The sequence below is a fragment of the Psittacula echo genome (assembly GCF_963264785.1).
Source record: "Psittacula echo genome assembly, chromosome: 7".
NCBI classification, from domain to species: domain Eukaryota; kingdom Metazoa; phylum Chordata; class Aves; order Psittaciformes; family Psittacidae; genus Psittacula; species Psittacula echo.
In genome coordinates, this window is record NC_137740.1 from 48,452,779 (window position 1) to 48,478,858 (window position 26,080).

Genomic DNA, 26,080 nt, shown 5'->3' on the forward strand with positions numbered 1-26,080 from the left:
TTATTCTCTTCCACTCTTGGAGAACAATTTTTCGATTAAGAAACAAAATTCCTAAGCCAAAATTCGTAATTCTTTGAAGCACATGACACAGTAATTAACCATGATGAGTCAAGTCAAATGCATCTGGACTGTTCAAAAGGTTACTTTAAACACTATCAGCAGAATTATGCATCTTACTTCCTCAAGACTTACTCTTTGCTTTTCCATCAACAGTAAAAGCACAATTGCCTATTTATAGACTTAACAAGGAACACTGAAACACAAACTGTTAGATCTTGTATAGTACAATATTGTCCATACTGACAAGGAAATCTAACTAGTTACTATAAAACCCATTTTCCAGCATTTGCAGTGAAGAAATGGTAATTCACATACACATTTCTGAGCACACTTGCAGAAAGTGTTTCAAGTAAGAGGTGATACTGGATATTCAAGTTGGAAATTATTTTTATGAGAAATATCTTTCAATTGTTTCACATTTTTTTTTTTTTTTAATTGGGATCCAGCAGCTATCTTGGTGCCAGACTGCCATCAATAACATTAGCAGAAATTAATAAAAATATTTGCATAAAGCACTCTTTATTTTTCATTCAGTGAACTGTAAATATCAGATACTGATAAAGTTACAGATGATCGCTTAGTTATTGTTAGCGACATAATCCTAGCAATTAGCAATGGGTATAGTAAAAAAAAAAGAAGACAAATATTAACATAATCTCCAGTTGATGTAACTGAAGCATAAACAAACTGTACAAAATATGGAAAATACTTGCTTATCATGGCAAAACATTTACCGAGATTTGCAAAACGCCTTCAATATAACAAGCTCTATTAGATCTTATTAGCAGAGCAAAGTGAGCTTACCCAGATCAGACAAAAAGGCTCCCTGGCTAAACTGGTTTTTCACGACATTTGTGGCTATTACACGTAACAGTGAAACCTACCTCAATTTCACTTAACCTTGTAACTGTAACTCTGTGGGAACAACTCTGCATTACCACCACTTTCACTAAATAAGAGATTTATTGAACACAAAAGATTGAGAAAGCTAGCAGAACTTACTGCGAGAATTGTTGCTACTTTCGATCTTAAGGGATAAAAATACATTGAATGGAAAGAAAACCCCAAAACCAACCAAACCCAAAAAACAAAACAAACCAAACAACCAAAACCAAACCAACAAAACCCAAATCAAAACAAAAACCATCCCACCACTGCATACAGACAATTGCTTTAAATATCCCTGTCAGGATATTAAAAAAAAAAAAAAAAAAAAAAAAAAAAAAAGAGAACAATAACATAGAAATATGATTATTTCCTCCATCGCTGTTTCCCTCACGATGCATTTCTATTTACACTTTATTTCATGGGAATGCTCAGGGACCTCAGAGAAAATCTACATTTTATAATCCTACCTAGTTCCCATCTCAGAAATGCATAAACTTTTACAGAAAGAAGTTTCATGAGCAAGGCACAAAGCGGTCAAACCCACACATCCTTAATCTAATTTTGACTGACTTTTTTTCCTAACAAAGTTCATTCCTCCTCTACAAAAACTCGTATCTGTAACATATTCCACTACTAACAAAACTTTTGTTGCTGTAATTATTTCAAGTTTACTGACCACTCGGTAAGGACTTACAGTGGATATAGCCTCTTTGAGTAACAAATTGTATTAAAATGCTTTTATGAGAAATTCTTTCAGAAAGGTATTTAGCAAACACAGGTTCTAAACCTGACGCTTCTTCAATGAACTTTCCTATTAGCTTCTGAGGTTGAAAACAAATAAAGATCAAAGTTCAAAGTATTCTTTGTTGGGCATGTTTATTTTGCTCTAGGAGTAACCACATTGTCAGTTTGATGCAACTTAGCCATGCTACTGACACCTAATAATTTTGAAGGGACTTATATACAAGATTCAAAAAACAGCCTAATGGTATACGCTTCAGCATCAACTCTAACTCTTCTGAAATCTCTTTGCCTTCAAGCTATTCAGGCTGATTAATCAAGCACTTTTCATTGAGTAATCGAACAAAGAGTTGCAGCTTTCTCAAGACAGGACTGAAAAAGTACTTCCAACTCTGAAGACATCTAAAGCATTGTGTTTGATGTTCATCAGCACCCAGAATCTTCCCTATAGCTGCCTTACAAATCCAATCAGGTTGGATGCTACTATTGCCATACTAAAATGTGCTTTAACTTAAAAAGAGATTGATCAGCCACTTATCAACAGAAACATATACAACATGACTGAGCTTAACATGAAATATGAAAGGTTTAGAACCACACAAGACTTTGGAAACACATAGAATGTAGAACCATTTCCCATCAAACCCAGTAGTAAGCCAAATTTTAAGGAAGCTGCAAAGATAATCAACTGAAAAGATTTTAGCCATCAAAAGAGCAGTTTCAGAAATGTGTTAGAATATTTTCATTTGACATTCATCAGGTCTAATCACAGAAACCACGTAAGAGTTAACATGAAACTTAGATTTACTCATATGATGTTAGGACAACGGACAATACTTCATCCACACTGTAAGATCACACTTGAAGTCTGACGAACGTGACACGCACACTAACATGCCCCATATTGAACAGGTAAATATTTTTACTTATCACACTGATAAGTCCTATGTCACTAGCTAGAAAAACAGGATTTTTGTTTTCTGGCAAGTAAGTGTAACCTGAAACAATAGGTAATTTGGTATTTTGAAGTTTTTGTGCCAACTATTACTTCGTTAGGGAACAAGAGAGAATATCTCAAGAGTTCACAACCAGCATCTAGAAATACAGGCCTGCAAGTTTTGCTGGATGCACTACACAAACCACGGTAAATGCTTTTAAAGCTCAGGTTCATAGTTTAACTATGATGAATAATGAGAACTAACAACTTTTCATGTATACTTTCCTTATCCTTAGTAACTAATGCAAGTTAACATACTTTTACAACTTTCATTAACAATGACAAATGCAACTATGCTTCACCTCCTTCACTAGCTGATAATCACCCATTTTATGCAGTGCTATGACACGACTGCCAAATCCAACAGAAAATATTAAGAGAAAACTACTTTTACGTAGATCTGAAGCATAAAAAATCCCCCCCACTTAGTCCCATATAGTTGAAATACACCACACACTATCTAGTCACCTGTCCTTAGTATTTCTATACTTTAGTCTCCATTCATGTAGCTGTCATAACTTCACTGCCCAGAGGTCAGCCCTTAGAATATACACCACTATTGCAACTGAAATAAAGACTTATCTGTTTCTTAATCACCCTTAAGAGTATACCAACACTGCAGATTTAACTAAGTCACTAGGACCAAATATCTTGCAAAGATAATGACCTCTACCGCTTGGAAACTCAAGGATAAATCCATTGTTAACTAATCAATGACCTTCAACATCACCCTGCAAGGTAGTAAGGTAACATACATCCCGCATTAAGTTCTAGGAGGGGAAAAAGGATCAACTCCTGCAGTTCTACAGAAGCATCGAGAGGACTCATGAACATTTAGCTTAAAATATAGCTAAAAAATAAATAAATAAAAAACCCTGTCAGTGGATTGCCAAGTTCAGGCCAATTTCAAAACACACAGTAGGAAAGACTTTCAAAAGGAGGAATTTATACAAATAACTCAATACAATAAATTTTCCATCTCCAAGGGATTTTATTTTTTTTTTTTACCATTCCCTCATATTTACATGTTGGGGGGAAATAAATAATTTTCCTCTATCTTTTCATGGGTAAATAAAAATTTTTCTGCCATAGCAGTTGACTTTAATAATTTTTCAATTTAATGTCTAAGAGAGGAATTTCCTGGAGTGACTGTTTTTATTGATTACATTCAGATAAATTGTGCAGAAGTACCCATAGACTTCATATCCTCCATTTTCTACCTCTATAGTATCATAAAAATAAATAAATCTGCTACTTGATCTGACAGGTAAGAAGCTGATATGCATATGTACAGATTTCATTACCATCTTCCCTGCAATACTCATTTATTAAAAAAAATGTCATGAACTTAAAGAAAACCCAGATTTGCACTACTAAATCAAACAGCCCACAGAGGATTCTTTCTGTAGTTTAGATGTTGCAATTCAAATGGAAGAATAGGTCATTTTCATGAACAGATGTAAACAAGTATAAACACCTATTCTAAAGATACAAAATCACAGGCATTGTATATGCCTGACAATTTTTATTGTTCAAGAATCTCCCTGTCCCCTTTTACAGAGCAAACAGACTATGTCACCAGCACCACAACCATCTGGATCCAATCTTCCCTCTGAGACTTTGCTCTGCTCAAAGGCAACTCACTCTTCTGCTACAAGTTCATTCTATCGACTTTTGTGTGACAAAACCAAATTTTGAGTAATTGGGGGAAAAAAAAAATCTTTTCTCTGAAGCAAACGATGAGTCTTGTGGTATGTCTCACTGCTTTCTTCTAACCCTCTTAGCCAAAAAACAGACTACTGCATTTCCACATCTTTGGGCAGCTATTCACTCATAAAACAAAACATTGGTGAACATGAAAACTTGAATTTTAAATTTGTATCTGTACACCAAATTTGTTTTTAAAGTAATTCATGTACAATATATAAAATGTTACCCTTCGAAGGAAGACATCGGGATACAGCAAGGCTCTTAAATTTTAATATACTATAAGACTGGCAGCCAAAGAACAACGGTATGAGATAACACTGAAGTTTTACATTGGGATTTAATGTTAAACTTTTAGCAATAAGACAAACTGACCTCTTTCCAACAACAGGAAACAGCAGCTGTATGGTAGAATTCTTCACAAAAACTGAATTTTCGGTTTATTCTCATTATACCCAAATTTCAGTTCTGACACCTATGCTCCACCATATGTTTATACCAGCAGAAAGCAATAGCCCTTGAAATAAATCAGAACGCAAACCTTTTGTCATTCTATATACAGAAATATATGGTATCTAAAAACTATAAAATGGATTAAATCTCAAATCTCTATTTTGATTTTTTTTTAGCATCTTTATTTTGGTAATCACTTTTGTGGTTTAGCCACAGCCTGCAACCCCAGGGCCCAGACAGTCCTTTCCCCCAAGTTCATATGCTTTCATATGATGTCATATGGTATGGAATGCCCCTTTGGCCAGTTTGGGTCAGCTGTCCTGGCCGTGTCCCTCCTGGCTTTTTGGGCTCTTCTAGCCTTATCACTGGCAGTGCATAAGCTGAAAAGTCCTTGAATTAGTATACTACACTACTTAGCAACAACTGAAAACATCAGTGTTATCAACACTATTCTCATATAAATGCAAACCAGCACTGTACCAGCTACTAGGATGAAAACTAACCCTATCCCAGCTAAAACCATGAGTCATTGACTTCATATACAGCTTTAAATTTATGTGACTGACTACTGTCTTAAAAATAGGCAACATAAAAATAACTGCCTCTGAAACCAAGATAGACATTCTGAAAAATGGTTTTACAAACTTGGTGAAAATGGTCAAACATGAGCATACGGGTTTTGATCACGAGAAAAAACAAAGATTCTAAATATAACAAAGTACACTTGTTTTGAGTTGTTCTACTTCTGTGTTAAATACCCTATTAAAAAAAAAGAAAAAACAAACATTTTTCACTCACACATTTAGCTAACAAACTTCGTTCAAATTCCATCTTTACATCCACCCTCTTTTTTCATTCCACAAATCCAGAAAGCTTGCTTGCAGTAGAAGTTATTCTCATATATAAACAAATGAAAGCATAGTTCATAAAAGCACGGATACGATCAGAAAGGCCTCTTACACAGGAAGTTTTCCCTTCCCCTAAACCTAAACTGCTGCAACGAATTGCTGAAGTAGGGAACCCCCACATACAGCTTAGGTTCTCATCAACCTGATCAATTTTTTATAAAACATAAGCATGGATCACATCTTCTTTTCTGAAACAGATCTTCCCTTTCCAGCCACAGCAATGACTCAAGTGCATCCTTTCAGCAGTAGAAGAGCACAGTACAGGTTTTACTTCTTGTGATTTTATCCTGTCAATACATATGAAACACCAACAGGTAACAGAAGTTGTTCTACACTGCTGTTTCAAAAAAATTCTAAATACAGTACGTTTTCATCACATAAGCCTACAAGACTACAGGACCTCACAGTTCAATGAAGTATGCCTATAGGCAAAAGTAAGCGAAACATATCTTTTACTGGTTTTAAACATGTTCCAAACAATCGAAGTTCTTTTGCCTGTTTTTCCTTCTATTTCTTCTCCTGGTCTTTTAGGAAGAAAGGGGAAGTTTCCTAAATCAATTTATATACACTGTACACTTAACAGTGTTTCAGTAATTCAAATGGCCTATTACTATCCTTACCAAAATTATTTGCCTATTCATAGTTCACATACAAGCAGCAGTAAGAGGCAGAACACTATGTGAGCTCCATTCTCCAGACATTCCCTTTGGTCTATAGAATAAAGTCCAAGCATTTTCCATTACAACACTGTTAAACACAAGAATCTTAAATATATGTGTTTTCCTAATATTAAATTACCTGCCATGGTCAGCTAAAAAGCACTGCTTTATAGACTTAAATTTAATGGACTCTAGAAAAGTACTACCTTGTATCCAAGAGCTTAAACTTCCCAAAACAATAGCATACCTTCTTTCTAATCCAAGTTTAGAAAACACCTATACTCGGTCACAAGGCTGATGACCTTCTAATCATCTTACCTAATAATAAAATACCACAGAAGAAAGTTTGCCAAAATAAAAATGGGAATATTTATTATCTTTTCTACTAAAGCAATGCAGAACTTCTGAGATTATACATTGGTCTTTGCAAATGTTTCTAGAGCTAAATTCATACTTTTTGATTTTGTAAAAAAATTAGACACATACCTCATAAAAACAAAAGACACAGGGTATGTCACTGAACAATTGGATAGTATTATAACTGTTAGTAGGGATGAGCAAAAAAAGCTCATGCTTGTACAACTCTGGCATTTGCATCATTATCATATACTCAAATAGGACAAAATGGGTACATTTTCCTTGCATATTTTCAGGTCCACTTCCCAAGCTTTCAGAAATCAGACAGACTGTTAAATACTGAATTTGACCAAGAGAACCTAAACATTATTTAGTGGTACTACATGCACAAGATGCAAGGGAAGGAAGAAAATCAGACCCGTGCATACAGTACAAGACAAACTGTTACAATTGTCAAACGTGCGCTGGACAAAATTCAAAGTTTATGAAAAGTTTTATTTCTTGTCATGAAAATAGTTTCGGAAGCACGTAATTGTATGTATATTGCAAAGTCATCTTCACTTGGCCTCCTGAACTTTCTTGGCATTCTGTTTTTCTTTTGCCTAGAAAACAAAGGGAGATGATATTAAACTCTGACAAGACAAAAGACTTTCTTTTTGGAGCTTTGAATAACTACTCATTACACTTCTGAACATTCAACAAAATATGCTGAAGTAAGAGACGTTTTAAATGTAAATTTATATCCTTCAGAACTATCCTACTATTAGCTTCATATATAAAGCTTTTCAAAATACACATAGGTTTAAATATAGTAATAAGAAACTAACATTGGATAGCTTCCATAGTGGAAAAGCAGAGATTAAGAAAAGCTCTATTTTTAAAACAGAATTTAAACTTCATTTTTATACCTCCATATTAATTTCATTTAACACTGAAATAACTCTTCTTAATGAAAACATTTTATTTCACAAGAAAACACTGCATTCAGAAATGCTGATTATCACAGACTAAACTAAAATAACCAAGATCTTAGTTTTTCAGATCTTTCAAAAGAGCAGAAAAGGAAAAAAAAAGATGATATTTGTGAACAGAATCTTATGTTACTTGTATCAATAGATAGTTCAAATTGACAAGGAACGAGCATTTTCTTTCTTATGAATTTAATCAGAAAAGATTAGGCAAGAAGAAAGGACAATTCAGATGCAATCATTTGTTCATTCTGAATCAGACTGCTACTTATTACCACTTACTATTGAACAGAACTGGATCTAAGTCAGTCATTTAGAATCAAGATCTGTTATCACCAGCTGCTCGGGTGCACTGGAAATTTACTTGTAAAAGAAGCTTGCTGGTGTTATACATAACTCCTATTAACATGAAACCAGATTAAAACTTCACAAACGACCCAAAGAAGGAAAAGATTAAAAAAATAATCAAAAATTTACTGCCATATAAACTACTAAGTATGGCCTACACATATTCGGGAAATTCAGCTAAAGAACGTACTTATTAAGTAATATTTAGTTCTTTCATTATAGTAATAGAGATCCTTTTTCAGTCTGAATTCAAATTTAGGGATACTCTCCATGGCACAAGAGTAGATATGCAAACAAACACTCCGCGTACCTGACTAGCCATACAGTGAAGGTTGCCATCTAGTGCTGACAAGTAGTCAAATCAACAAAACTGAGTATTAACAGTCCAAGTATGGAAGAGGGAACTACATGTCTGTGTATGTACACGTTCAAATAATCTTCAGTTCAAGAAGGGATATCAGGATAGTATGGGGAACTCTACCACATACTAACTGGAGATACACATCAAAATTTTAATAGGACTTTTAATTTCTTTTGTATAAAAGCCCAAATCATGCATCTCTTGTACAACATGATCTTTTATCTGATATTGAATTGCTTCTTCCTATACCACCATCAGAAAAAGTTTGTTTAGGTTATCAAAGGGAAGATACAATTTGCCTTTGTGTAATAGTGATATTTGGTTAACCCTACAATCTCCAATCTCTATTAGAATTGTGCCTCTTAAGAACTGCAAGAACACCAGGTAAACTAGCAGTGAATCTGAACGTAGCAGTTTAAATAAACCAACCCATGCCATTTACACTTCCAAGATATTTGGCTGCATTTATAATCTTAAGTAGAAGGTATGAAGAATTTTATAGTAATATACTGTTTCTTGACAGTCAGTTAGGAAATACTCACTTTTTCTACTAATGGTATTAACTGTTGGTGCTCTGCCAATGTCTTTAGTAATTCCATGATGAAAGGCAGGTAGTTATGTTTTCTTCTAATATTTTCAATCTAAAAATAGATTAAAAGCATTAACAGGATTATTTTATGGCTAAATGAGGACTTTTCCCTTTCCTGTCACTGCGCCATTTGTCCACCCCCAACCCTGAACCTGGAATTCTTTAAATTTCAACCAGCTAAAAATTAAATTAAAGCAATAAAATTCTGAACACACAGTGATAAAGTACATGCCAGATTAATTTACTGCTTTGGGCACAATTTCTCCTTACAGTCTTTCGTCATACTAGCCGAAACAATGATTAAATAGGTTACATGGTTTAGTCATTGCTATAACACTGACAAGTACTGTTACCTAAACTATTTTTATTCCTCAACTTATGCAGTTCGACCCAGGTATTTTTACAGTCCCCTGCATAGTTCTGCCTAGGCAGAAGACTTTAACATTTCTGTAATGCAAAAGCATGCCTATTTTGTTATACTAAACACTTAGCAGCTTTTACAGTGATTAAATCATTCAGCAAGATAGAATATTATTTGCTTTTTCAACTGAAAGACCTCCATAGACTCAAAGTAGATACCCTAACATAAAAAAGTAGACTTTTAATCAGTTTCCACAATATTTCCACATACTATTAAGAACACTGCTTTAGAGACAAGAAACAACCACTTTATAACTTATGTAATATAGAAATACATTTGACATTATCATTACAACTACTGACGTCTCGGTCTGTACCTTCCATAAACTAGCTAAAAAACTTCTTTCATTTTTAAGGGAAAAAAAACACAACCAAAACCAACCAACCAAACAAACAAAAAACCCAAACCAAGACCTATTGAAAACATTTAACTTTGGATATATACAACTTTTATTTTTAAATTAATTTTTAATCTAGCCACTTTCTATACCCAACTGTAGCAACCGAGAAACTTTCAGTATTGCATTTCCATTAACATCACACGTCATTTCAAACAACGACAGGCTTTCAGTGCATACATATAAAATAATGTATTTGGGAAAACAAAGAACACGCAAATTGTGTCTTTACTGCTTCCCACAGAGGAAAAAACAGCAGGTAAACTGTAACAAAAGAACAATTCCTAGGAGTGTTCCTCCACTAACAGCTATGCAAGCACCTATCTGTCAGATTAGGAGATATACGTGCAAACACAGAATGTATCTATATATGAAGTTCACACTTTCCTGATGAGCTTTCATTATCAACTGATGTACCAACATTCTTCACTACTGACAATAAGAACTGGAAGAGCTTATACGAATGCTCTGTAGAAGAACAGAGTTACAACTAACATGCCAAAATCCTTCTAATATCAAACAAAAAAATCCTACTTGGTCAGACACCACTGTTTCACATGTAATAGTGCAATTAGCAAATCCAGTAAGAAAAGCCCCATCAGCCTTCTTGGACACACACATCAATTTCTTTGTGGGTTCTAGTGAATTCTAGAACTCGCTGTGCTTAAAATGTATTTCAAAGTGAGAAACATACAAAAGAAGTGGAAAAAAGGGAGCTACAGAGACCATTACAAAATGACTTCTAAGACTTATGCTAAAAGGAAGCAACCTGGTAATTAACCTGTAAATTCAGGAATGCAATGTAAATTTACGTAACATTCTCTTTCTAGTATCCACCCAATTCCTTCAGATTAATTACAACATCCTCCCATAGATATAAAAGCCATCTTTGTTTTACAACTTTCCCAATAATTTCATCAGAAAAGCAAAGACTACATACCTTATATCTTTTTAATTTTTGATTCTCTTCTTCAATTAACATCTGGTATTTTGCTACTTCTGACTGTATAGAACTTAACACATTACTACTTTGATCTGTATCCATAGGCTCCTCCTTCGACAAAACAGAAAAATGTTAAATGGATGACATTTCTGCAATTTTTAACTTGTTTTTTTTTTTTTTTTAAATTAAGTCTTAAGAGTATTTGTAATCACAGAAAGATTAGAAACATTCAACAAATTTCTACTGTTAGCTATAAGCAGATTACATCAAGAATTAGGAAAAGAACAGTTCCATTACCGTGGCAAATTATTCAAGACAGAGAGTGACAATGACATGGTCGTACTGCACCAAGAGCTCAAATTAGCTCACACAGAAGTAACCAGAGCCACATTAGTGCATCCACAAAGCACTGCTCTGTGTTTTTTTTTCTAGTGCTGTGCTTTTTATTAGTGATACTGTATTTGGAGCAAGGAAAGAAGAAGGTGAATAATAAAGCAAGGACACAGAACTATTACCAGAGAACTACTCCAATAATTAAAATATCATGGCCTACCTCTGCAAGTTGCTGCTGTAATTCTGCAATCCTCTGCTCATATATCATCTTTCTGTCAGATACAATAGCCATCAAGTTAAACCTTATCTCACCTTCACTGTATCTAAATGAAGAACAAAAAAGAAAAAAAAAAAAAAAAAAACAAAACACTTGCAAAATCAATTATTAACATGACCACTCAAAAACCTCCGCCATGATTTTATTATGATGGAATACATTTTGTGGGGAAAAAAAATGTATATGGATCTATTAAGTTGTACTACAGATCTAATCTTGACATGAAATAAAATCAGACTTCAGAGGAACACTACCCAGTAACTCATAATAACCTCCTCTTCCAAGATACTACTAATTCCTATCTGCAGTCATAAAAAGTAAATATTGAGACTGTCCAAAACAGAAAACAAAACATAGACTCATAGAATTGTAGGCCTGTAAAACTTGATATAGTTGACAACAAAGCTTACACAAGCCTGCTGCATGCAGTAGTTTTTACTTTCTCATTACTGTTACTTTTTAGAAAGTGTTGAGGACTTCTTCATACAACATGAACAGTAATTTCAGCAATTAGATTAGCAGTCCTTTCAGAGTTTAAAGTCTCCAAATGTGATTTGGTAGCAACATTTTGCTTAAGACAGACTTTGAAAATTATCTTCTAAAAATGGTGTAAAATCAACTTTATTTCCAACACATTTGGGGTCAGAGCTGAGAAGTAGGAAAACACCTACAATAGGTTTCCCTAGCTTTAATTTCTAAACCAAACCACATAATTAAGGAAATACCAGCTGTATGGATATAGTTATTATCTGGTATTTTTAATTAAAAGCACACCCCCAAACTTTATCTTTGTTAATGGCACTCTTGGTTTTCACTTGCAAAGACCCACAGCTGTCTAACGGAATCAATCATCTCGCTCTTCCTTTTTTCAGAGTACTAGCAGAATCTCTCTTCATTACACAGATAGTTACTTTGATTAATCATACAGAAAGACAGCGTATTTGAGACTTATCTATCATCACATTTAGCTCATGTTGGGCAATAGAATCAAGTAACACAGTGATGTGCAGATAAAAATTATGCATATTCATCATTCCTCATAAATTCAGTTGAAAGGCTTTAATTGAAAGAAATTAAGAATAAAGAATTATTAAAAATATATAAGGTATTATATTCTTAAAAGCATCATGACCAGTTACTTTTGTATACGTTTCTCTATGACAGGCCGTACAGCACTTATCCAATCATCTTGATTGCATGAACCTAGAAAAAAAAATACAAGGAAAAAAATTAATCCTCTTTGCAAAACTAAATTTAAATTCAGGACTTGTATAATTCAGGTTTATCCAGGAACTTCAGAGTATGTAACAAGTTTTTCCTTGGCAACTCAAATTACTCGGGTGATTTTTTTAGGACATGGAAGACATTTTTTAGTAGTAATATTTAGATACTATATTGGCCAAAGAAAGGAAGCAAAACTAAATTTTAAGGGCATAAGCATCTAACTTATTTTATTGATAATAATAAAAATTAGGAGGGGGAAGTATATTACATAAGATTTGTATGACACAAATCAGTTGGTACGACAACATACAAGTAGACAACAAAACAAAAAAGTATGGATAGTTACAGCTGTTCCATTTAAACAAAATTAAGCATTAATACTATGTAGGTGCCATACAGTGGCAAAAAGTCAGACACAGAAAAAAGCATAAAAGGGCATATAATAGATAACTTGATTTTAAGATAAATGAGAGAATAACTAAAGGTGATTTTGTAAGTTGATAACGCATCTAACAATTTCAAGACCTCACAGCAAATGAAGAGACTCATGATCCTGTTACCATAAAAGTTATGTTACTGGTAGTCTGCAGACTCCATGGTCTCTTTAACCAGACTAAAGATGAGATTTAGCAGCAAGATACTGCTCAGCCTAAAAATAAATGCAATGGTCAAGAAAACATGGGAAACACTCTGGAAATGGAGTGTGGAACATGTTGAGATTGTATCAGACTGAAAAGTGCAAACACAGGATAAGCATTGAAGAACTTTTCAAGACCCAAGATGGCACATACAGCAAGTTAAGAAAGATTACAAGACATGAAATATGAACAAGTCTTACAGAGAACCAAACTATGCTAAAAGTAGCTGTTCTTTTTTAAACCATTGGGGAAACATTTGCTACCTAAGAAGAATGAGGGCACTGTGTAAACACCAGCCACATAACGTACAAGAAGCGTATGGAGCCAGCTCTATATATGCTCCCACAGAAGAAATTAACAGTAAAATAAATGGAGAGTTTATAGTCAGCCTGGAAAAAAAAAAAAAAAAAAAAAGAAAGGCAGCTTTGGAAACATGACACAGGAATTGTCTTGGGTGACAAGAGCACAAAAAGGAAGATGTGGGGAAAAATATTATCAAAAGGAGTATCACACTATGGGTAAGGAAAGCCAAAAGGATTACATGATGTTACCAGGTTTTGCTAGAGACAGCTCAGAACAACAACGTATTTCCTAACATAAGGAGAACAAACTTTCATAATAGGTGGGTTACGTAAACCTCTCTCTTGTGACAAAACTATTAAGATATTAGAAGCTTGCTGGAATGCATAGCCTACTCAATTGATTATTGAATGAATGAAGAGATAATCAGAAACATGGAGGAAGCAACATGAAAACTGCATTTTCACACCAGCAAAAATAAAACAATACAAATGACTGCAAAGGAGTACAAGCCTGAATAGCACATTAAGAAAAGTTTAAACATATGCTTTATTTTAATACATAACTTGGTTTGCTCCTGTAACATACCACCAATTTGTTGCAATAAGCTATTGCGAAAATGAGGGATGTTCAGAAAAATATGAAATATTACCTAGATCTATTGGCCCTTCCCTTAAGCCGTCTAGTTCATACAGCCTTCCATTAACAGGAACATAGCTTACAAAGTGAAATGCATCTTCTTCTTTTGCTGAAGACTTTGCATCAAATTCAAACATCTGCTGTCTGCAAAGACAAATTGAAAATACCTGAGATGAAAAAGAATATGGTCAAATTTTGCCTAGATTTAAAACATATGTTACCTGGCAAAACTGTTGTGAACTTGCCGAATCACTTCTGAGTTGCTTAGTGCCAAACCTTTCATCTGAAAGTAAGTAACAAAATCAAATTTTAAGGCAACATATTAAAACATTGTAATACTTGAAATACAGAAAATAGTAAGCACTTACCGCTGCATCAAAACTTTGTGAAAATTCTTTGAATTCTGACAAAGTCTCTCCTAGATGGATATCTTGATGAGCACAATTCAAAAGCACACTTACTATGGCTTGAGTAGCACAAGCATTATTAATTACCTAGGAAAAAAAGGTGGAAAATTTATTCAGTAGTGGTGATAAAAATTTACTTTAAGCTGGGTGACATTTTTCATTACAAACACATGCTTTCTATGCTGATTCACATTAGAGTTTCACTCCAACACAGGCAGCAAATCTAGCCTGAGTAGCCACAGAAAAGCCTTGCTGGATGGCCATCATATGCAATTTATAGACAAAACCGGTATTTCATACCTCTTCTTAGAAACTCTGTCATTCTACTGTCTCACCACCTCCCTAAAGCAATTAATAAAGGACTTAGAAGAAATAAAGGAACCTTCTGGTCTCAGTGGAAAAACAAATAACGTACTATTCAAAGCAAGCTGCCCAAAAAACATAGCTGTATCTGTGGTTCTGAAAAAACAAGTCAGCTCTCCCCAAAAGAATGTCCTTCAAATAATCAGAATTCCTACCATAAGTAGCAGCACAAAAACAAAACAAAACAAAAAATTGGGGTCAATAAATGCAGAAGCTAGAATTAAACCAAAACCAAACCAAAACCAAAACCAAACCAAAACACATGTGTTGGACAAAAAATTTCAAATACTCTAGGGATAAACTAATGAAATTTAGGTGTTTTAAGGTGTAAAGATTTTTTACAAGATGGTTTGCTGAAAAAATAAGCCACATGAGATTTAAAGTTTTTCATGTGTTTCTTAATTTATAACATGCCAATCCTTTTCAACCTTACGTTTAAGTTACCAGTTTATGACACTATCCTTAGACAACGTAAACAAACTCTTTCATATTACAGCCATGGTTTTAATGTTGCTTAGTAATATCCAAACTAAAATACTATATTTAAAGAAAGAGACTACAAAGATTATTTAATATAATCCGGGATTTAATTAAAAGCACAGTAGTCAAATGGTATAAGGCCATAATATAGTAATAACTTATTAGCATTTTTTTCTCAGTGAGCTCTAGGCTAGGAAAAAATAACGTATTCTCAGACTATGAGACTATTTTTCAATTTCAAATGATACTTAATAGTTAGGACTGGGAGAGAATATGTTGCTTTTGTATTACAAAAAGAAAATTAGTTCACGGCCATGAATGTGAAACCACTTACAACAAGAAATGACAGAGAAAGTAAAAAAAAAAAAAAAAAAACCCAAAAAAAGGCAGAAACAGAGAAAAGACAAGTCTGTTTTATAAAATCAAACCTGCTCCCTCACAAAGGAAAATCTACTGTTAATACTATAAACCACATCATTTATTGGTTTTCTATACTTCAAGATGTTCTCAGTTCAAGTTTAGCGTCTGTATAGTGCAGGTGATAAGGAAATAATAAAGCACTTCTTAATTTAAGAAAAATACAATCTAATTGACTTAAATGATAATCAAGGGAACCAACAACACACAAAGAACAGATTACAGCAACTGAAACTCAAATGGACTGCACATACACAAGCTAAAGGCTGGAGTTCACACAATTACAAAATAAAGGACATAGAAGGAAAATCCATCAAGTACAGTGGAATAATGAATAGCAGAAGAAAATTTAACAATCCCCCCCGACTATTAGAATGACATAATTAGAGAGAATTAATACTGTAACACAGAAAAATGAATCATAGAATCGTCAGGATTGGAAAAGACCTTAAGATTATCTAGTTCCAACCCTCTGACATGGCCAGGGACATCACACACTAAACCATGTCACCCAAGGCTCTGTCCAATCTGGAATGAAAAACGAACAAAGAACTAAAGATTTTCTAAGATACGACTAGATAATGGTACCAGAGACAGTTGTAATAGTACTAGGATGAAAGCAGGAAGATCCTAAGTGAATTAGAGCAGCCTAACCTGAAGCAGTGGTTACAAGCATTGCAAATAAACTGCTTGAAAAAGGAGAAAGAAAGTAGTGAAAAATTATTAGAATAGTGTTATTATAATGAAGAGAGGGTCACAACAGCAAACTGCACTTGTTAAATGTCTTGTGGTTTGAGCACTAATAAAATATAACTAATACAGGACAACATAGGGGGAGACACCCCTCAGCGGTAAGCTGTCTTGACTGAAAAATCAAGATGCACACTTCAGCTGGTCTGGCAGATCATTAACCCAATAATGCAATCAAAAATAGTGCAAGGAAATGAAGAGATTTTGTGCCTACAGGCAAGATCAACACAAAATGTGTTGGACTAGCTGGATACAGGAGCTTTAAAGAGCATTAAAAATCAGAAGAAAAATTAAACTTGGAAGGCAATTTGTGGCTTCATCAAATATTTGCCTTTCAGCATAAATATATTCCTGTATTCCAGTTACAGTAAGAGGAATACGTTTAAGTATATAAGGATCAAACTAAATCTTGTCTCACTGCTAGAAAACAATATGCAACAGATTCAGATCTTAGATCAGCAGCCCCCAGCTGTTGAAATGGAAATATATTCTGGAACTACAAACGTTCTTCAGAAAGCGAGAGGTGGGAGGTAAGGAAAAGGCAGCAAGAATAGTCCTGTAGCAGAAAAGAAGCAAGTACTGATGATATGCAAAAAAAGACTGTGTTCCTGGATCTATATAACACAAGAGAACTACCAAGATTGAAGAAGGAGGTACCTAGCTAGTGGTACTTCATGGGCAGCGTGAAGAGCACAGAGGAGGTGACTGCTGTATGAAACGTAGATGAGCGCAAGGTTTATTTGCCACATGGGCACTGCATCCTATCAATGCACACAGAGTCCAGCACTGCTATACACATAAGCTAATAAGTCCTTCATGAGAGAAATTGGTCAGGATACCTATCTACCCTAATTTCCAATATATCTCTTACTCATAGTGTCTCAGTGTTGGCAGAAAACATGTCCTGCATTTATATACCATAACAATATATACAGGTAGTCCCAGTAATTTTGCATTTTGACTTCAGGAAGCATAAGAGGGATTGTTTATTTGTCCAGAAATCCCAATGTTTGCCTGTTTATTTCTGTCCAGGAAGTCCTGCTGAGATATTTGATCGATCAATACTCAGGAACCCAACTTAAAGCAGATACCCATATTTAAAAGATTTTGCTAGCAAAACTACAAGGTGTATTTTGTAATATTTGAAAGTAATATATATACACACACAGATATACATGAGAAAGCCACCATATCACCAAGCAAAGCTTAGCTTAAAACAAAGGAACCACATAAATAGGCTACTCTGGCAGACTCTTCAAATAAGATGCTCAACTTCATAAGCATGCAGCTTTTCCTAAGGATCCAATCCGAGTTTCTGGATCAGCTTAAGGCTGAAGCACTCTAAGCTCTTGACTTGCATACTCTACCTGATGGATTACACATTCTGTTTTTCAAAAAGCTGTGGACAACCCTGTACTGCATTTGGTACTATAACCAGCAAATCTCTGGGATTCACTTACTAAGCATGCCAACGTGACAAAACAGTTGGCTTTATAAAGCTTAACGTGAAAAATTCAGCATTAGGACAAAGTTAGAAAACATTCTTGTTTAAAACCCCAAACTAAATTTATTTATTTTTACTCCTTTGGAATAAAGATATAGTCTTTGCATAATTAAATTCAATTCATGACATCTCTGACTTTGATTAGATGTGTTGAAAGTTCATTTTACTTCTTTCAAGTTACCTGTTATCCCAGGTTTTGGCTTTAACACAGATACCTGGTCTATCTTTATGTTACCAAACCTGAAAACGTCAAAAATTTGGAGTTTGAAATCAAATGCAGTATTGAAAATGTTTAAAAATATATATATAAAATATGCTTTCATAAGTGGCACAAATGTAACTAAAGACAGAGATTCTGTTACTTTTTGCTTATTGAGAAAATTCTCCTTTTGAAGGTATATAGATTTTATTCCCAATAAGGAAGTTAATGCTTTATTATCACAATTATAATGGTCTATCATCACAATGCAGTATAAAAGAAATACATGGCACAAACCAAAGGCACGATACCAATACTTCAGTAATAAAACCTGAGGAGGTTATTAAGCTAAAAAAAGTTAGCACGTAAGTGTGCAACAATGGCATTTTTTGTGTCCAGAGACACTTCTGCTTCTGCAGTGATCAGCACAGAATACAGCTATTCAAAACAGCGCTGAAGATAGCCAAACACATTCAGTGGTACAATTGTGTAGCCGTTGTGCGTAAAAACAACAGCAAGGGCCTAACTTAAGTAACACAGAAATCAGGAAATTCAGAGTTAAGGCTGAAATTGTATCCTTAACTCACCTCATTGTGCCTAGGTATCCTAGCTCAAAGGATCTGTAAGATCATCCAGAGTTCTGTGGCCTCAAATAGAGGACCAAATCATACCTAGGCATAACAGGGAGGCCAAATTTAACATCAGTGAACATTAAAAAAAAATAATCCTTTAATATGCATGCAAATTAGACGTGAAAATTCAACCCCCCAATATACTCATGATCTAACTTTGAACAAGATCTAGTTGTCATTTCAAATTCAACTACAACATCCTAATGAAAGTTGGTATGAACAAAGTGTGAGCATGCACTAAGTTCTTGTCAAAATTGTGTTTTCCAATGCAATTTTAAAGGTTTTGGCTAGATACAGTTTAAGAGCTGTAGCCTTTTACATAAAACTGAAGTTCCCCTACAATGAAACAATTTTTAAGATGGAGCATTTAACCAAAAATGAACAGAAACAGAGCTATGTTGCAATAACATCATTTATTTGCCATACTAAATTGTTGATACATATTAGCAGTTACTTAGTTTTGCTCATACACAATTCAGAATGATACTTCAGAACTTCTCTGCAATAAACTGGGCTGTACCAAATCTCTATATGGTAAATTTAAAAGAAGTATGCGAAATTTAAAAGATGTTCAGGAAAGACAAATATCTGAGATTTTTTGGCCTCCAGTGTCACATCAGTTTTGAAAATACAGATCAACAGACCAATAATCTTAAGTATCATAAAAATTTTCTTAACCTTGTCTTCCTTCGTGCAGCTGGGTTACTTATAAGGATTCACAGACCGTGGTTTCAAGAACTGTAATAACCTCAGTACTACTCTAAAGAAACTTCTGTTCTCTCTCACTTACCTTTCACCAGCTTTTGCTTGCACAGACTCACTTAACAAACAGATCGCAATGTGACAGTAGACCAGCCCAGAAAATATGCACAGAGGATCTGTAGAAAACTGATGAACTGCACTGGCTCATAGAAGTTCAATAGTTGAGCCATGGCAAGAGAGGAACAGAACCATGAAGTCAAAAGGAGACAGGATGGGACAACCCAAATATATCGCTTTCACCGTCAGATTCACCATTCGCTTGAGAAAATACTATCAGTCCTCAAAATATAGCTCATCAAGCTGCATCTCTAAACTAACGCTAGCTTCCTCCAAAATGAAAGTCACCAAAGCTAAATTGGTATTACAAATCCACCCAAAATATAAAAACCAGTTGCTTTCCTTTATCTTTTGACATTAGATTTTAATTTCTCTGACAATTTCACTAGTTGTTCAGCCACAATACCTCAATCCAGGCAAAACTGAAGTGACATGAAACACAAGCAAGAAATGTTTTGACTTTGCTAAGCCACTGCACTTGAGTAACAGACAATAATAAAACATGAGAAAGATATTCTAATCTTATACTCTTTCAAATGACTTTTGAAATATATGTTCCATGCCATCCAGTGGCATAACTGGTCGCTACAATTTTAAAATAGCAAACATTTCTAGAAATTGCTTTCCATGCTGAAATTAATGAATTCTTAGTCACTCAAGCACACCCTCCTTAAAGCAGCAGGTGAAGGAGGGCAAAGATTAGAAAGTTCCTACACCTTTGTAAAGAGGCTTCAGACTTAACAAAATGGCAAAATATGTGTATTTCAAAGAAAGCTACAACATAAAGCAGACTTCTCATTATTTCATCAGCCTTTAATACTCTGGTTTTGTTAGCAAATCTAACATTATCCAAAATTTCTCATGTACATTCTGTAATCCCAACTGAAAGCTTAATAAAGGTCCTCTTTGCTACTTGCTTTTAAACATGATGTCATACTTTAAAACATGAAGTGGAAGAGGAGAGAGGAAAAACAAAACAGAAGTAGTGGAGCAAGCAGACAATTGTTTGAATCTTTTCAGCACCCACAAGAACAGCAATTCTATGAGAACGTCATCTACTCAAAGGAAACAAGAAAGATGAAATCTGTTGAATGAGGGTAGATCTGCCTTCACCTTCAAAAAAACCTTCCTAAATTCACATCAGAGTAATTTCCTTCTATCAAGTAACTAGCCTTTGAGTGTAATATCATGAATTCTCCCTGAGGTTCTTTGCATCAAGGTTATTCTTCAGCCACAGACCACTAATCACTAGCAGTATGTTTGACTAGACAGAAATCACAACCTAAACAAGTGTCTATCAGACCTATTACCTATAAAGACATTTGTCAAACTACTGCTGATCACTGTATCCTAAGAATGCTGGACATGCTTGGAAGGACCCAAAAGATGCAGCAGGACGAAGAAAACTGTATTAAAAAAGATCAAGGAATAAAGTCACCCACAATAGCATGAAACAATTAGGTGATTATAAAAGAAGCAAATTAAAGATTTTTATCTGCACAACAGAAGCACATGTACAGGGCAACCAGGAGACCTATAGATACAGCTAATGTTTCAATTGTTTTCCATATTTCTATACTTTTAGCTGGAAGTATTGAGAGACTTCTTTATTTCCTAAAATTTACATATCAAAAACCAACCACAATAACAGAACACACACACACACAACCTTCCCCTCCCAAAAAACAACCCAAACAACAAAAAAACCAAAACATCCCCACAAAAAAAAAAAACCACACCCAAAACCACCAGTTCCCTCATCCCCCAAATACCTCAAAAAAATCAAACCAACAACCTTTCTAACTGTCATTCTTGACAGAAAGCCTAATCATTTCCCCTTTGATAGGAATGCTTTATAATTAACACATGTAGTAACTCTACCACTTCTTGTTTGGACTGTTACATTTATCACTATTTGAGAAACAGGTTTTGAAAAAAAATCTAAAAAAATTATCAAATATTCCTGCTTTCATTCTGGTTACTTTCTTATGCTTTTCTTGCTTGCAAATAATATGCACTTCACTGTCACAGCCAACACAAAACTTCATACCACTTGGTATTTAATAAAACCAGCACAGATTATCAAACCCAATTTTTCCTGTAGTTTCTAATTTAGACTCACCTTTATGACTTTTATATTGAAAACTTTTATGCCAAAATGGCCTGCAAATTCTTAAAGTGCTATCCTACAGATATACTGCCCTGGCTGCAGAACATTTGAGAAACATAACAAATGAAAACTGGACCAAAATAAATATTTCCTTCTAGAATTTGTTGAAAGTGCTTTCAAAAAGAAAAATTTGCTCATTCTGCTGAGAACATTTACTAAGTACTTTTTACTGCACTGAAGAGCTATTTACTTTTATCAGAGCCAGTTGACAAAGAAGAGCTTTACTCTTCCCTACCTGCTGATACTTTTGTCTGACTTGACTGATTAAGCTGATTTGCTTTAATAATATTTTAACACACAGTCCCTACTCCCACAGAATTTATTAAAGTTATTTCACCTTGAAAATTGATTTTTCTGTACATATTAACAAAACCATTATTTTTTGCTATTAAGAGATGTATTTCATGACATATCAAAGAAAAATACTGAACCTGCCTTACTTGTTTAGCAAAAAATATCGTATCCAGTCTGGAATCCTGAACAACAGAACCTGCTGGTTCCTCTCCAGGCTGCCACTTGAAGAGGAAAATCAGTCCATGTACTGGCCTAAAAAACAAAAATGATAGGGGAAAAAACCACCAAACCCACATGTACTGATGAAAAAACAAAGCCAGGAATCTCTACTATAATTTAACTGAATGCTGGTACACTCATTCTGTTAGTTATTTTCTACTAAACATAAGGAACTTGCACTGAAATTTTTAGATGTGGTCTTTAAATTAGACGGAACATACTTCAAGCTTCTGTCCATATATGCTAAACAATCTCAATGTTAATTAGCATTTCATCAGTAATTTAAGCCAGGACCAGTTTTCCTGGTTACTGTAATTATTACAGTTTCACAACACTCATTTGAATTTGTTACTGACAAATAGCTATCAAAACATTTGTCAATCACATACAAGAGCTAGAACTAAAGTTTTGGTAGTCCTTTCAGGCATAAATGAAACAGTCGAAGAAAAGCTCTTGTGAAACTGCATGCTTTGAGTTCTCTCTCTGAGAAGAGAACTCCAGTTTTATCTTTTACTAAAATTCTTACTTTTCAGACTGCAGGTCTTGCATAATAAACAGCTTTTACATCTTGCACTGCCTTTAGTTATTCCCATAAAACAAAAATGTATTAGTAAAAGAAACAGTTATTACAAAATCTACAGCTATATTAAAGCAAAACTTATTCATCATATCAACCTGCATTTAAGGCCATCACCACAATGATGTCACAAAAGGTTTATCTACAAAAAGTAAACATACTACCACACTGCAAAAGAAACTTTTCCTAAGCTCTGACCAGCAGACTGAGATGTCTTTTTAAACAGTGGGACCACTGAGAGAATTTGAAAAATTCTACATGTTGTTCTATTCTTTAACTCTTATTGTTTAAATATTGTGTAAAATACATGTGCATGGGAAGGAAGCTGGCCACCACTCAAGACTAGGAATATATACATCAGACAGTACAAGCAAGCAAAGCTGTTACTTTATGAACAGATTAGCTAACATTCTGATGAAGTATATATGAAGTACATGGTGCAGGCAGTAAATAAACCACTTCTCAAAAAACATTTCTGCCATTAAGGCATCACTTGTCAAATACTTTCAGTCAGATAAAAAATCTAAAGCTGCGTTTTCTATACTAATTGCTATACCTTCTAAAACATTAATTATAAAAGTGTATGATATTCACATAGTAAGAAAGTATGGTTTGGGTTAGATGACATTTTCCTCTTCAAATCTTGTATGTGAAAATGTATTCTACTTAATGCATCCCAGACAAAATGGTAAAAGAATGTTGCCTGATGAGGCCCTAACTGTTCCATACAATATCAGTAATTGTCAGTTACAAGACTATTTGCCTTCATAAACATATGGAAGTGGTTCTGCAGGAAAAACAAGTCACAAAAGTACGTTAGTACAGTGAATTAATTTATTTAAGGCAACAGATGCAATATGTTACGTGAGGAAGAGAGAGATAAAGCAAGAAGTTGGTCAAAGAACTTGTCAAGCAAGGACAAAATCATTAGACGTTTATTTTCACATTCTAGCTGCTATTAGCATCTCTTTCCAAAACCACAAAAGCTAAACAAAGAACCAAGACATTAATAAAAGATAATTTAATTGCCAGGTATTCAATTAAAACAAAATCCTAGTGAACTGCTGCACCACCAAAAAGGCCATCCAAGTTTAATATACATTCTTTCAGTGACTTCAGACAAACATAACCTATGCAGATTAGAAAAGTGCCTTACTTCAATTTTTCAAAGTTCTCTGGTTCCAAACTCCATATTTCTTCAACTTGTGCTCCCCTACAACCTGAAAGAAGGAATGATACAGGTTTCTTCAACAACCCCATTAAAAAAGGGACACAGCCAGTAAAGACAGACACACGGAAGAAATTTAGTAATATTTACAATTTGTATGTGCAGGTTACAGAAAAGTCTATTTATCAGCTTTAATGCATCCTCATTAGAATATCAAACAAGACAGGTCAAGAGAAATTATTTCAGGAATTTCTCCTGTGTATGGTGATCTTTATTTCTTTATAAACACAGCTGCCTTTAAAAAAGAAGCAGAGGAGATGAAAATATCTTTGGTCACCTCATGCGCTTTGCTCAACCATAAGTAATACTATTTATAAAGACATTGCCAGCTAGCCCAAAGCAAAGCTTAAAAAAAAAATCTACCTCCATAAAAAAACCTATGGTAGTAGACCGAAAACACTGTAAGCAATACACTGAAAAAAGAAGTTTACATAAGAGCCCCAAAAGTTCAAATACTTAGCATGTTTAAGATTAATCTATTAGTATTCTAAACGCCAAAGAAGTCCATTGCAGGGTACCCAGCCTACTGTCAAGCACCACAGGTCAGCTTGGTCACACACAACCCTTCCCCGTAACGTCCTCCGTCCTGGAGTCTCTGCAATCGAGTCGCCTGTCACACGACCCAAACACAGACCCTTTTCAGACACTGGTATTCCCTCCTACGAGACATTTACTTATATCAAGCCGCCCGGCAGAAGCGTTCACGTGCCCTAGGCGACAGGACGGGCTCCGCTGCACAGCGCGTCCCGCCACTGGCCACCCACCGCCCGGAAACCGGGACCACCAGCGCCGCTGACAGCCCTCAGCTAAGAGGCCGGCCGCTGCCGGCAGCAACGCGGGAGCACGGCGCTGCGGGGCGGGAAGTGCCAGGCGCTGCGCACACTGTCGCGGCCGGAGAAGCCGCACAGAGGTCACAAGAGTCGTGTTCACTCTCATTCGCGTCCGCGCATCGCCACGCTACCAGAGCACAGCCTCGGCCCCAGCCAACCTCCAACGTGCCTCGTGTTCCCCCGCCGCCCCCGGCCGGGCCACAGCCACGCCGCGGCTGGGTTCAGCCTACCGGCGCCCCGTACCCTTCGTCAGGGAAAGAAGGAGCACTCCACTGAACGGGGCGAGCGGGCTGGCTAGTGTCGCACCCGCGCGGGAACAGCTGCAGCTACCAACAGGGCCGTGGACACAGCACCACCGCCTACCCACCAGCGGGACCTCCAACACCCAACCCCAGTCCTTGCTTTTCCCTCACCGAAGCCTTTGATGAGCTCCGTAAACACGCCCGGGTCGCTCTCCATGAGGCACCACTCGCCAGCACTACTCCCTCCCGACATGGCGACAAGCAGCACGCGCCCTCAGGCCCGGCACCGCCACCGGCCGGTTAAGCTGCGAAGCAGAAACACGCCGCTCCCTTCCCAGCAGGCCCCGCGGCCCACGCCGCGCCTGTCATCGCTATGGTGAGGTGGGGCGGGAGCAGGAAGCGGCAATTGGGATTGGATCCGGGGCAGACCGCTAGTTGCCGGCAGTGGTAGTGCCTCTGGAGGAGCCACGCTGCTTGGTGTCGCGCTTCCGCCCTGCGGCTTCGTTCCTGTGGCGGCGGATGGGCGGCGGGTAGAAAAAAATCCCCTACGCCGCAGAAGGAGGCGGTTCCGGGTCGGCGGCGCGGCTCCATCCGGGCACTGGGGTGCGGCCGTGGAGGGCGGTGGGCGCGGCCCCATCCGGGTCTCGGGGATGCTGTCAGTGAGCCGGCGGGGCGGGACCGGACCGGGCTGTGGAAGACGGGGAGCTGCCGGTGGTGGGAGAGGCCCTCTCTGCCTGTGTT

The 26,080-nt window shown here is 36.0% G+C and overlaps 1 protein-coding gene across 4 annotated transcripts; it reads right to left on the minus strand.

Annotated features, from left to right (window-relative positions):
* Positions 1–6,817: 6,817 nt before the first annotated feature.
* Positions 6,818–25,639, minus strand: UCHL5 (ubiquitin C-terminal hydrolase L5). Of its 4 annotated transcripts, none has more exons than XM_080622341.1 (11): positions 25,511–25,639; positions 24,196–24,259; positions 22,390–22,495; positions 14,577–14,702; positions 14,430–14,491; positions 14,222–14,352; positions 12,547–12,610; positions 11,351–11,453; positions 10,795–10,908; positions 8,990–9,088; positions 6,818–7,372 (listed from the first exon to the last, which is right to left on the minus strand). In XM_080622341.1, exons 1-11 carry the CDS (start codon positions 25,590–25,592, stop codon positions 7,328–7,330), a joined length of 996 nt encoding a protein of 331 aa, XP_080478467.1. In that variant the 5' UTR covers positions 25,593–25,639; the 3' UTR covers positions 6,818–7,327. The 4 variants fall into 4 exon arrangements, with proteins under 4 accessions (XP_080478467.1, XP_080478468.1, XP_080478469.1 ...); XM_080622342.1 differs by lacking the exons at positions 24,196–24,259; positions 25,511–25,639 and adding exons at positions 18,916–18,999; positions 19,751–21,185; XM_080622343.1 differs by lacking the exon at positions 22,390–22,495 and having other exon boundaries at positions 25,511–25,534.
* Between the last annotated feature and the right edge of the window lie 441 nt (positions 25,640–26,080).